The 14507-nt window shown below is 39.1% G+C and overlaps 1 protein-coding gene across 26 annotated transcripts in view; it reads left to right on the top strand.

The window, feature by feature from the left end:
* The window catches only part of CCDC7 (coiled-coil domain containing 7), a 290894-nt gene that overhangs the window by 176765 nt on the left and 99622 nt on the right, over positions 1-14507 (top strand). For all 26 annotated transcript variants that reach the window (XM_079912715.1, XM_079912716.1, XM_079912713.1 and 23 more), the window contains one exon: positions 14348-14458. In XM_079912715.1, coding sequence (XP_079768841.1) covers positions 14348-14458 — 111 coding nt within the window. The remainder of the gene's footprint in view (positions 1-14347; positions 14459-14507) is intronic.

The following is a 14507-nucleotide window of genomic DNA, read 5'->3' as shown; positions in this document are numbered from 1 at the left end:
AATTTGGTAAAGTTGCAGGATACAAAATTAATGAACAGAAATCTCTGGCATTCCTATACACCAACAATGAAAAATCAGAAAGAGAAATTAAGAAAACACTCCCATTTACCATTGCAACAAAAAGAATAAAATACCTAGGAATAAACCTGCCTAAGGAGGCAAAAGACTTGTATTCAGAAAACTGTAAAACACTGATGAAAGAAATCAAAGATGACATAAACAGATGGAGAGATATACCATGTTCTTGGGTTGGAAGAATCAGTGTTGTGAAAATGACTATACTGCCCAAAGCAATCTACAGGTTCAGTACACTCCCTATCAAACTACCAATGTCATTCTTCACAGAATTAGAACCAAAAACCTTACAATTCGTATAGAAACACAAAAGACCCCGAATAGCCAAAGAAATCTTGAGAAAGAAAAACGGAGTTGGAGGAATCAGGCTCCCTGACTTCAAACTATACCACAAAGCTACAGTAATAAAGACAGTATTGTACTGGTGCAAAAACAGCCATTCTGGCTGGTGTGAGGTGATGTCTCATTGTGGTTTTGATTTGCATTTCTCTCATAATTAGTGATGTTGAACATCTTTTCATGTACCTCTTGGCCATCTGTATGTCTTCTTTGGAGAAATGTCTATTTAGGTCTTCTGCCCATTTTTTTTATTGGGGTTGTTTGTTTTTATGCTATTAAGCCACATGAGCTGTTTGTAAATTTTGAAGACTAATCCCTTGTTGGTTGCTTCGTTTGCAGATATTTTCTCCCATTCTGTGAGTTGTCTTTTTTTTGTTTATGGTTTCCTTTGATGTGCAAAAGTTTGAGGTTAGTTAGGTGCCGTTTGTTTATTTTTGTTTTTATTTCCATTACTCTGGGAGACGGATCAAAAAAGATATCGCTGCCATTTATGTCAGAGAGTGTTCTGCCTATGTTTTCCTCTAAGAGTTTTATAGTGTCCAGTCTTACATTTAGGTCTTTAATCCATTTTGAGTTTATTTTTGTGTATGGTGTTAAAGAGTGTTCTAACTTCTTTTTTTTACATGTAGCTGTCCAGTTATCACAGCACCATTGATTGCGGAGACTGTCTTTCCTCCATTGTATAGTCTTGCCTCCTTTGTCATAGATTAATTGGCCATAGGTGCATGGGTTTATTTCTGGGCCTCCTATCCTATTCCATTGATCTATATTCCCATTTTTTTCCAGTACCATACTGTTTTAATGACTATAGTTTTGTAGTATAGTCTGACATCAGGGAGCTTGATTCCTCCAGCTCTGTTTTTCTCTCTCAAGATTGCTTTGGCTATTCGGGGTCTTTTGTGTCTCCACACAAATTTTAAGATTTTTTGTTCTAGTTCTGTGAAAAATGCCATTGGTAATTTGATAGGGATTGCATTGAATCTGTAGATTGCCTTGGGTAGTATAGTCATTTTGACAATATTGATTCTGCCAAGCCAAGAATATGGTATATCTTTCCATCTGTTTGTGTCAACTTCTATTTCTTTCATCAGCGTCTTATAATTTTCAGAGTACAGGTTTTTTGCCTCCTTAGGTAGGTTTATTTTCAGGCATTTTATTCTTTTTGATGTGATGGTAAATGGGATTGTTCCTTTAACTTCTCTTTTTGATCTTTCATTGTCAGTGTGTAGAACTGCAACAGATTTCTGTGTATTAATTTTGTAACCTGCAGATTTACCAGATTCTTTGATGAGCTCTAGTAGTTTTCTGGTAGCATCTTTAGGATTTTCTATCTATAGTATTATGTCATCTGCAAACAGTGACAGTTTAATTTCTTCTTTTCCAATTTGGATTTCTTTTTCTTCTCTGACTTCCGTAGCTAGGACTTCCAAAGCTATGTTGAATAAAAGTGGTGAGAGTGGACATCCTTATCTTGTTCCTGATCTTAGAAGAAATGTTTTCAGCTTTTCACTGTTGAGTTTGATGTTATCTGTAGGTTTGTCATATATGGCCTTTGTTATGTTGAGGTATGTGCCCTCTATGCCCACTTTCTGGAGAGTTTTTATCACAAATAGGTGTTGAATTTTCTTAAAACCTTTTTCTGAATCTATCGAGATGATCATACGGTTTTTATTCTTCAGTTTATTGATGTGATGTATCACACTCATTGATTTGTGGATCTTGAAAAATCTTGCATCCCTGGGGTAAATCCCCCTTGATCATGGTGTACAATCTGTTTACTATATTGTTGGATTCAGATTGCTAGTATTTTGTTGAGGATTTTTGTGTCTGTGTTCATCAGTGATATTGGCCTGTAGTTTTCTTTTTTGTGTGGTATCCTTGTTTGGTTTTGGTATCACAGTAATGGTGGCCTCATAGAATGAGTTTGGGAGTTTTCCTTCCTCTGCAGTTTTTTGGAACAGTTTCAGGATAGGTGTTAACTCTTTCTAAATGTTTGATAGAATTTGTCTGTGAAGCCACCTGACCCTGGACTTTCGTTTGTTGGGAGTTTTTTAATCACAGTTTCAATTTCAGTACTTATGATTGGCCTGTTCATATTTTCTGTTTCTTCCTGGTTCAATCATGGTAGACTGTACGTTTCTAAGAATTTGTCCATTTCTTCCAGGCTGTCCATTTTATTGGCATATAGTTGCTTGTAGTAGTCTCTTATGATTCTTTGTGTCTCTGTGGTGTCACAACTTCTCCTCTTTCATTTCTAATTTTAGTGATTTGAGTCCTCTCCTTTTTCTCTTGATGAGTCTGGTTAAAGGTTTATCAATATTGTTTATCTTTTCAAAGAACCAGCTTTTAGTTTCATTGATCTTTGCTGTTGTTTTCTTCATCTCTATTTCATTTATTTCTTCTCTGATCGTCTACTAGCTAGGTTTTGTTTGTTTTCTTTCTCTAGTTCCTTTAGGCATAAGTTTAGGTTGTTTAATTGAGATTTTTCTTGTTTCCTGAGGTAAGATTGTATTGCTATAAAATTCCTTCTTAGAACTGCTTTTACTGCATCTCATAGGATCATTGTGCTTTCATGTTTATTTGTCTGTAGGCATTTTTTGGTTTCCTCTTTGATTTCTTCAGTGAGCCATTGGTTGTTTAGTTGCATATTTTTAGCCTCCACGTGTTTGTGTTTTTTACAGTTTTTTTTTTCTTGTAGTTTATTTCTAATTTCATAGTGCTGTGGTCACAAAAGATGATTGATATGATTTCAGTTTTCTTAAATTTACCAAGGCTCGCTTTGTGGCCCAGCATGTGTTCAGTCCTGGTGAATGTTCTGTGTGCACATGAGAAGAATGTGCTGCTGCTTTTGGATGGAATGCTCTAGAAATATCAATTAAGTCCATCTATCTAATGTGTCATTTAAGGCCTGTATTTCCTTATTAATTTTCTATCTGGATGAGCTGTGCATTAATGAAAGTGAGGTGTTAAAGTCCCCCACTATTACTGTGTTGCTGTTGATTTCTCCCTTTATGGCTGTTAGTATTTGCTTTATATATCGAGGTGCTCCTATATTGGGTGCATATATATTTACAGTTGTTATATCTTATTCTTGGATTAATTCCTTGATCATTATGTAGTGTCCTTCTTTGTTTCTTTATTTATTGTAGTGTCCTTCTTTGACTCTGTAAAACAGTCCTTATTTTAAAGTCTATTTTGTCTGATAGGAGTATTGCTATTCCAGCTTTCTTTTGATTTCTATTTGCGTGGAATATCTTTTTCCATCCCGTCACTTTTAGTCTGTATGTGTCCCTAGATCTGAAGTGGGTCTCTTTCAGACAGCATGTATATGGATTTTATGTTTGTATCTATTCAGCCAGTCTATGTCTTATGGTTGGAGCATTTAATCCATTTATGTTTAAGGTAATTATCGATATGTATGTTCTTATTGCCTTTTTGTTACTTGTTTTGGATTTGCTTTTGTAGGTCTTTTTTCTTCCCTCCCTCTTTTGTTCTCTTTGTGATTTGATGACTAACTTTAGTGTTGTGTTTGGATTCCTGGCGGGTATGGGATTTGATTTTATTGTGATTGTGCCCCTCCTACCATCTCGTTTTGGCTTCTTCTTTGTCTTTGGATATAGGGTATCTTTCTTTTGGTAGGTTCTAGCTTTTTTTCATTGGTGGTTGTTCAGCAGTTAGTTGTGATTTTGGTGGTTCTGTAAGAAGGGGGTGAAGTCATGTCCTCCTACTCCACCATCTTGAGCTAATCCCAAGTCCTTTTCTATAGAGTTTTACATTAAATACATCAGAAGAACTTTATTTGGTTCATGAATGTGTCTTTGTACATATATTTTATAGATGTTTTAAACTTTGACATAAGATATGAATACCCTAACAAAGCTATAGAACAAAAGCAAATGTATTCTATGTTTTGGTTGGAATTTCTTGTCCTAAGATTATTACATGACCAAGGTCATGCTCTCAAGGCCAATAACAGACCAATAATTGTCCCATAAAGGATATGCACCAACTCTCTCATAAAGGATATGCAATTTTTAGCCAACTCTGGCAGATTGTGGACCCAAAGTCCATTGAATGCCTCTGATGTATGGTAGTGGCCTTCTGCCATAGATTCCAGTAGGCAAAGAGAGATGTTACTGAGAGTCCTAACTGAAACAGCAAACGAAAATCAGAGGGGTCCACAAAAAGGGCATCTGGGGTAGTCAGTTGAATGGCTTCCAGGGGATCCTGTCCATCAAGGCCCCAGCCAAATGTAGTCATCTTTATGGTAACCGGATTGTTGGGTGCTGTGTGATCCCTGTGAGAGTGTGGCGGTATCTGTATAGTCCCACCAATTGCTCAGATGATTTTTATTTAGGGGGACAGAGAGGGCCGAAAGCATGACAGTCATCGTCCCTGGATTATGCCCCTTACAGATCATGCCCAGGAATTTTACTTCATTTTTAGGTCCATGTACCTTGTTAATAACAGCCTAGCTACATGATACTTGTAGGTGAACAGGACATCCAGTTCTTTTTGGGTAGTGCCCTTGTCTGAGCCCACTAGGATGATTTCATCAATAGAGTGGAAGGTTAGTGCTCCCTCAAGGAGCAGGACTTTTTCCAAGTCTTTACCTATGCATTATTACAGGTAGAGAATTTAGGGAGTCTCATGGAAGGACATTAGTGGTGTAATACAACCCATATTGCGTACAACAAACTAATTCTGAACATGCATATGGAGAGGGATGCTGAGAAGGGCGTTTGTGATGTCAACCACAGGACACCAAGATTCTTTATCTTGGATGATATAACCTCTATAACTGTCACAATGTCAGGGACCACTGGTGCCATAGGTAGCTCTAACGCTTTGTGTAACCCTAATCAATTTAGAGTCTGGGCACCAAAGGTCTTGCACACAGTCCAGGTGGAGTTACTGAATGGAGAAATAGTTTACAGATGTTTGTTGGCCTTTGAAAGCTCAACAATGAAGACAGTTGCCCCTTTTTATTACCAAGGCCTGTGACTTTGTTTTTGGTAGACAGAGGTGCTAGTTGCCAGTAGTTTGGTAGATCATAATCTTTCACATACCCCACTAAAATACCCTAACTGTAAATCTTATCTTGGTGGGGGGTGGTTAGTGCTATTTGATATAAAAAGTACATTTCTACCAATAACATATTCGGTGGTAGAAACCACAATAATGGAGGTTTGTAGTGGTCCAAAGGGCATTCACTCATAGTTGGGTTTGGAAAAGAGTCCTAGTGGTGGGTGGACTAAAACTACAGAGAATTATCTGTTTCCTCCTCATCCTTTTATAAGGGACTGTCGAAATCCCAGAAATTTATTCACCAGTATCCAAAAGGCCCAAGAAATGCAGTATTTCCCCTCCACAGTTTGAACTCTGACCTTAGCATATGTCCTCAGTTCCCCACTGGCGACATAGAGACCTTGTCTAACCTCTAGTCACGTTTATTTATGAAAGCTTAGAGGTCTGAGTAAAAGTGGGAAGGATCTGTATTGATGGATACCACCAGGCACCATTCTTGCTAAGTTTAATAAGATTACATCCTTCATTAAGGAATCAAACTACCCAAGGCTCTAAGGCCTCTTCAGGTCACTGGATAAAGTGATTCCAAAGGGCTCTACATTATTTTTAATTAAAGGGACAAGCTTTAATAACTGCTGTGTTCTGGGCTCTGTTTTGGCACCAAGAATGTGCTTGGAGATAACAGTAGTCATTGGATACAGTTCAACTCACAGAGTCTCTGATTGTTGGATCCATCATCAGAGAACAATAATCAGCATCTAGAGAATTGCTTCCCTAGCTTTTTTAGAGTCCCTCTGTTGGTTCTCTAATTGGACTTACTGTGGGAACTCAGCCAGGGAGTTGGGAGCTCAAGGGAAGGACCATTCCCCTGAGAGCTGAAAATCTTATGTAAACAATCCATTAGCACTCTCCAAGAGTGTTTTGTGGCATCCACTGTCACTGTCTGAGAATCACTGGCATAGCTGATAACGAGCCCTGCTGGACTCACGCAAACAATCCACTAGTACTATGTCAGAGCACCCCCAAAGACTTTTTTCATATCTCCCAAAGTTGCCCAGTAGAAGTTTCAGTATTTTGCTTTTCTAGAAGAGCATTGTGTTTCATCGACCGCCTGCTCAGTGTGTCAGTTTGTCAAAAAGTGAGCTGCCAGTTTTTAGTTGGTAAATTAAGACTAACTGAAAGTAACAATTAAGTATTTATTTATTTACTGAGATAGTATAAGCAAGAGCCTAAACAAGAAAGGGCCCTAGCTCCACCAATGTTTTATTTGCCCCACAGAATGGCCCAGAGGTGGGTCATGTGCATCAGAGCAGATGAGAGGAACATCTTACTGTGGACTAAGTCCTCCCAAAAGCCTCTGATGTTTTATGGACCCAAGTGCCACGAGGAAGTAGAGGAGAGAGGGCTTAGAATGGAAAAGTGTTGAACCAGAATGGAAAAAGAGTTTTTAAGGCCACCCAGTAAGATGGTCTAGGCAGAAGTTCTGAACAGTATAATGCCTCACCTGAGGTCTCCTCTGCCTCATAAGGAGTTTTCCCAATGGATACACTTGAGCTAGAATGCAGATATGCCAGTCCGGATGGATCTTAGTCCATGACTGCAACTACCTCCAACGCCTGCAGTGCACTGGCTGTGCCTCAAATATAGTATGGGGTGTGAAGTTTTTCCCAATGACAGCTGCCAGATAAGGCCCCTGTAATTGTGCATGGTTGAGCCTGAAAGATCACACATAGAATTTTGGCCTGGAGTCAGACTCTCCCCAGTTTTTATATGTATACCTATACCTATATCTATACCTATTCTGATCATCTGTGTGGACAGTGATACTGAAGAGAGAGTTTGAGATGTAGTACACCAAACTTCTTCATCTTGGGTAGTAGCCTCTGTGACAGTCCCAAAGTCAGTTAGTGCCAGTGCCCAGGGCTGCACTACAGCATTGAGCCACGATCAGTTGAGTCTCTACGCGACTGAGGCCAGGTGCACAGGTCAAACAGGGCTACTGAATGGAGAATTAGTCTCAGAAAACTGTGGCTCCATTAAGCTCAGCAATTAGGATAGCTATATCTTTTCTCTGCTAGTCCATTGATACCTTACTGGTAAACAGTAGAACTGCACAGTGTTAGGAGGGTAGGTTTATGGTCCCCACGTGCCATAAAATGTCCCTAACTGCAGCAACTACCTTCAGGACTTTGGAGTGAATTCAAGCAGGGATACACTTAGACAGTACATCTGTACCAATATATATTCAATAGTGGGAGCCATTACAATGGTGGTCATAACAATTGTAATGCTCCAGTGGGGCCCACTTATAGTTGTATCTGGTAAAGGTTCTGATGGTATTGGACTGAGACTCAAAACCAGAGAGCATTGTTTGTTTCTTCTTTGTATTAGATTCCTAGCACTGCTGTAACAAAGTACCACAAACTCATTGACTTAAAACACAGAAATTTATTGTCTCAGAGTTCTGGAGGCTAGAAGTCTGATATCAGGGTGTCAGCAGGGATGGTCACTTCTGAGGGATTGTTATTGATAATCTGTTCAATACTTCTGTTCTAGCTTTTGGTGGTTTGCTGGCAATGTTTGGTGTTCTTTGGCTTCAACATTTTAAAGTTTTTTTTTTACAGCAGTAGCCCACTTCCCAGTACCAGAAATCTATATGAGTTTGCTTGGACTGCTATAACAAAGGACCGCAAACTGAATGGCTTAAAAAAATATTGTCCTACAATCAGGATGGTAGAAGTGTGGGATTAGATATTGGTAGGGTTGTTTTCTTCTGAGGACTTGAGCAAAAAAACTGTTTTTTGCCTCTGTCCTACCTTCTGGTGGTTTTCTGGCAACATTTGACATTCCTTGGCTTGTAGATTCATCACCCTGATCTATGCCTTCATCTTCACAAGGTGCTCTCCCCATATGTTTGTCTGTCTCTGTGCTCAGATTTCCCATTTTTATAAGGACTAGGACCCACTCTAATAACCTCATGTTAACTTGATTACCTCTGTAAAGACCTTATTTCTAAATAAGGTCACATTCTAAGGTACCGTGGGATAAGAATTCCCTCTTGGTAGAGGGGAAGTGGGAACAATTTAACCTATAACCCCCTCATTGTAGTGTCAGGGATTGTGGAGGGCACAGTTAACTATGCACCAGTATCCAGGAGACCCAATAAATGCGGTTCTCCCCTAGCTCCCCATTGAACTCTTAACCTGATATAGGACCATTGTTCCCCACTAGAGACATAGAAACCTTGGCCCAGCCACTAGTCTTATTTATTTTTAAAAGCTGAAAAACTTGGTTAAAAGTTAATAGTGGATTTTAATTCCCCACCCCTACCCCCAGGTTCACTGGGAGGAGCAGAGGGAATAGCACTTGTATTAATCGTAAGGCCATGACCTTGCAGACTCTAGTGGAGCAGCCTAGTGGATCCCATGGCCCACTCACTCTATGACCATAAGTTCTTGGTGGGAAAGTCCATCAGTCTCCTCTTTGGGAAGCTTTTGTTGAGTAACCTGGATCCAGAGATCTCTTTGGGAAGGATCTAGCCCAAATGGTCTAAGAGGGGCAACAGGCTTACCATTTTTACATTGCTCTTTCTACTGGTTGGTCTTTGCCTTCTGGGCAGTAGCCACATTTTTTTAACTCAGTGATTTGTCACTGAAGATCTGGACTGTTACAGAATGATCAATGTGGCCTTGTGTGGAGGTTTAATTGAGCTCAGTAACCAGAAGAAGTTAACGTGAACAAACCTGGAAATCTGAGTCTTGTTGACAGTCTCATCATCTATTGTTCTTACCCCACATTTGTACATCTAAGACACCACTAGGGTGGCTCACAAGGAAACTATATCCACTGGAAGTATAATTCAACCATGGAACCATGAGTTCCTTGCTGTTTAGTGGCAAGGAACTCATGGTGCATGGGGTCAAATCTCTCAGAGCCCAAATGATCTTGAGTGCTTGTCTCCTTTCATCCCAGTGCCATCTTCTTCTTTAGGCAAAGTAGCTGCTGTTTTGTACTCTGAAAGTGGGGGTCACATACCAGAGGTACCATTCTCTTAGTAAGTAAAACAAGATTACCTCCTCCATCTTGGAGGCAAACTACCCAAGTCTCTGAGAGCTTCAGATTGCTGGGGTGAAGTAATCCCAAAAGGCTCTTCATTATTTTACATTTTAGGCATAAGTCCCAACAAAAATTCACTTTGTTTTAGGCTGTCTTTTGGTGCCAGGGACATGTTTACAGTTAACAGTAGTATTGGGATGCAATTCAGGGTCTCTGACAAATTTTGTTCCCATCACTAGAGGAAGGAATTTTGTTCCCATCAGTAGCTAGAGAATTGCTTCCCTAGCTTTCCTATGAGTGTCTCTTTTGGATCTGTAATTTGACTCATGGAGTTGAGTCAAGTTTGGGCAAGGGGGTGGAAACTAAAAGGAAGGACCGCTGTTCCCCCTTATACCTGAAAAGCTTATGTAAAAAGTCACTAGCACTCCCCAAAGAAACCCCAGGGTCCACTAGTCCTTTTTGAGACACATGAGCATGGCTGATGAAGCACCCATGGAACTCTCAGGCTCTTGCATGTGATCCATTAGTATCACTTGAGAGTGTCTGATGGACCTCTGTATCACCTCTCAAAAGTGCCCCATGGGATCTTCAGAGTTTTGCTTTCCTAGAAAGGCACTGTGCTTTACAGGCATACCTCATTTTATTGCATTTTGCAGATACCGCATTTTTTACAAATTGAAGGATTGTGGCAACCTTGCATCAAGCAAGTCTATCGGTGCCATTTTTCCAAAAGCATTTGCTCACCTCATGTCTCTGTGTCACATTTTGGTAATTCTTACAATATTCAAACTTTTTTCATTATTATTATATTTGTTATGGTGATCTGTGATCAGTGAGCTTTGATGTTATTATTGTAGTTGTTTTGGGACACCACAAACCACACGCATATAGATGGTAAACTTAATTGATAAATGTTATGTGTGTTCTGACTGCTCTACCGGCTCTCTTCCTCTCCTCTAGCCTCCCTGTTTCCTCAGACAGAACAATATTGAAATTAGGCCAATTAATAACCCTACAATGGCCTCTGTATGTTCAGCTGAAAGGAGGAGTTGCACGTTAGTTTAAATCAAAAGCTAGAAATGATTAAGCTAAGTGAGGAGGGCATGTCGAAAGCCGAGAAAGGCCAAAAGCTAGTCCTCTTGCTCCAAACTATAGCCAAGTTGTGAATGCAAAGGAAAAGTTCTTGAAGGAAACTAAAAGTGCTACTCTAGTGAACACACAAATAATAGGAAAGCGAGACAGGCCTATTGCTGATACGGATAAAATTTCAGTGGTCTGGACAGAAGATGTGAAACCAGCCACAACATTTGCTTAAGCGAAAGCCTAATCCAGAGCAAGGCCCTAACTCTCTTCAATTCTATGAAGGCCAAGAGAGGTGAGGAAGCTGCAGAAGAAAAGTTTGAAGCTAGCAGAAGTTGTCTCATGATGTTTAAGGAAAGAAGCCATCTCCATAACACAAAAGTGCAAGGGGAATCAGCAAGTGCTTACGTAGAAGCTGCAGCAAGTTACCCAGGAGACCTAGCTAAGATAATTAATGAAGGTGGCTACACTAAACATCAGATTTTCAATGTAGATGAAACAGCCCCCTATTGGAAGAAGATGCCATCTAGGACTTTCAGAGTTAGAGAGGAGAAGTCAATGCCTGGCTTCAAAACTTCAAAGTACAGGCTGACTCTTGTTAGGGGCTAATGCAGCTGGTAACTTGAAGTTGAAGCCAATGCTCATTTATCATTCTGAAAATCCTAAGGCCCTTAAGAATTATGCTAAATCTACTCTGCCTGTGATCTGTAAATGGACAACAAAGTCCAGATAATAGCACATGTGTTTGCAAAATGGTTTACTACATATTTTAAGCCCACTGTTGAGACCTACTGCTCAGAAAATTTCAAAATATTACTGCTCACTGATAATGCACCTGGTCACCCAAGAACTCTTCTGGAGCTGTACAACAGGATTAATGTTTTCATGCCTGCTAACACAACATCCATCCTGCAGCCCATGGATGAAGGAGTAATTTCAATTTTCAAGTCTTATTATTTAAGAAATACATTTTGTAAAGCTATAGCTGCCATAGATAATGATTCCTCTGATGGATCTGGGCAAAGTAAATTGAAAACCTTCTGGAAAGGATTCACCACTCTAGATGCCATTAAGAACATTCATGATTCTTGGGAAGAGGTCAAAATGTCAACATTAAGGGAAGTTTGGAAGGAGTTGATTCCAGCCCTCACAGATGACTTTGAAGAATTCAAGACTTCAGTGGAGGAAGCAACTACAGATGTGGTGGAAATAGCAAGAAAACTAGAATTAGAAGTAGAGACTGAAGATGCAACTGAATTGCTAAAATCTCATGAGAAGATTTTAATGAATGAAGAGTTGCTTCTTATGGTTGAGCAAAGAAAGTGGTTTCTTGAGATGGAATCTACTCCTGGTGAAGATGATGTGAAGATTGCTGGAATGACAACAAGGGATTTAGAATATTATATGCACTTAGTTGATAAAGCAGCAGCAAGTTTTGAGAGGATTGACTCTCATTTTGAAAGAAGTTCTGCATGCTGTGAAACAGCATTGCATGCTACAGAGAAATCATTCATGAAAAGAAGAGTCAACCAATGAGCCAAACTTCACTGTGGTCTTATTTTAAGAAATCGCCACAGCCACCCCAGCCTTCAGCAACCACCACCCTGATCAGCCACCAGCCATCAACATCGAGGCAAGACCCTTCAGTGGCAAAAAGATTAGGACTAGCTGAAGGCTCAGATGATGGCTAGCATTTTGTAGCAATAAAGTATTTTTAAAATAAGATACGTACATTGATTTTTATAGACATAATGCTATTGCACAATTAATAGACTACTGTATCGTGTAAACATAGCTTTTATATGTGCACTGGGAAACCAAAAAATTCATATGACTCGCTTTACTGAAATATTCACTTTGTTGCGGGGGTCTGGAACTGAACCCGTGACATCTCCAAGGTGTGCCTGTACTATCCATCCTGCTCACTGCACCAATTTGTCAGAGAAAGCACTGCCAGTTGTTGAGTTGGTCAATTATAACAAGCCAAACTGAAAATAACAATTAAACCTTTATTCGATTACTGTGATAGCATAAGTATGAGTCTAAACAGGAAAGGTCCCAGCTTTATTATTCCATTTTTCCCCACTGAAGGCCCCAGGTAAGAGATGTTTTATCAGAAATGGTTGGGGGATTGTCTCATTGCCAAAGGAGCCCTAAACTAAAGGCTCTTGCCATTTTATGGACCCAGGAGGTGGGGAATGCAGGAAGGCCTAGGAATGGAAAAGTAGCGAAAACTGAGTCAGATAGGAGAAAATCGTCTTCAAGCCTCCCCAGTGAGGTTGTCAAAGCAGAGTCACCTGAACAGAACAGTGCATCATTTGAGCCCTTAACTGGGGCTGTGTAAGACTGTGGTTGGCCTGGAGGGGCCTGAACCCATGAATATACTGGCTGTGCAGTCGGTCTAGTGTGGGTAGGAAGCTTTCTCCCATGGTAACTGCCAGGTAAGATGACACATAGGATTTTCACTTGGATCCACACTCCTTAGTTTTGACACACATGTACATATATTCATACATACATGTGCACGTGCACACACATATGCATATGTTATGTGCACATATATTTTAGAAATCATGAGGACTCCCAGACACCTTCAGTTCTAGTCCCTCAGGTCTCCTTCTTGCCTTCCTCCGTTTCATATGTGTATGTCCTTTCTTCCAGGGTGTTAATCCTGACTCTTAAAACATCAGCAGAGTTATGTATTTGCTTAACTCTACAATGCTTCAACCCTTGTTACAGAATTACTTAGCACATACCACTAAAAAAAAAGCCTATTAGGAAGATTTAGTGATTTGCTTTCTGTCTGTACCCCATACTCTTGCCCAAGTCTGAGGGTATGTTTCAAACACTATTTATGACTAATTTGAATCATTTTTTTAACCCTTCAGTAGGTTCATTTCATTATGTTTTTTCGTTTCTTCTTCTTATCCTTGTTGATTTAGTTTTATTTTTGGAATGTATGGAACATTGACCTACTTCCAGAAGTAAATATTATACCAAAGGTATACTTAAGAGCGTCATTTCTTCCCCAGTCCTTCCCATGCATTCCCCAGTCCTTTCTCCCACCCTGTCTTCTGGCAGGTAACCAACTACATGATTTTTTTGCTTATCTTTTCTGTGCTTCATCTTGTAAAGTTAGTATCTATTTCTCATTTCTTCCGATTACTGCTTTCTGAGCCAAAAGTTAGTATACTAGATAACCTTTAAAATATTTTTTCCACTTAACATTACCTCCTAGAAATTCCTCCATGTAGTTTATAAAAATCTTTTAAAAATTTTTACATAAATATGTAAAATAGTACATTATATACCATAGTTTATACTATACCATAATTTACACCTTGGTTTATATATATACACCATAATATACACCTTGATTTATTCAACCAATATCCTATTCTTGAACATTTAGGTGGTTTAAAATATTTTGCAATTACAAATAATACTGTAATGAATAACCTTGTACATATGTATTTTTATTGTTTCATCTACTATTGTGTATTTATGTAATGTATACGTACCCCAAAAGTAGAGATTAGTATGAAATATATTTGATTCCTCAAGATATCTATGAAATAACGAGACAGTTTCAGTAGCACCCATTAAAACTTTTCTTATTTTCATGTAAGACCTAACATTATGGCAGTTCATTGATAACTTTAAAAATGAGAGAAAATGCTACTGTACACTTGTTATAAATTTGAAATCTAGAGATTTCACAATGGATCTGTTTTCCCATTTAGTGGACTAAATGGATCTCTTTATGTAGGTCATATTGGAGTACTGGGTGAAAATCTTACGCTTGTAAATCAAGATTCAGTGTCAAAACCCCAAATGCAAGTAGAGAAACAAATACCTTACAGAAAGGAGATGAGTCAAAGTAAGTATAATAATTATGGGTAACTCTAAATTATTTTAAACTCATCAGA

Source organism: Stenella coeruleoalba (assembly GCF_951394435.1).
Source record: "Stenella coeruleoalba genome assembly, chromosome: 2".
Lineage (NCBI taxonomy): Eukaryota > Metazoa > Chordata > Mammalia > Artiodactyla > Delphinidae > Stenella > Stenella coeruleoalba.
The sequence above is the reverse complement of the archived record's forward strand: the minus strand, read 5'-3'. Positions and strand labels throughout refer to the sequence as shown.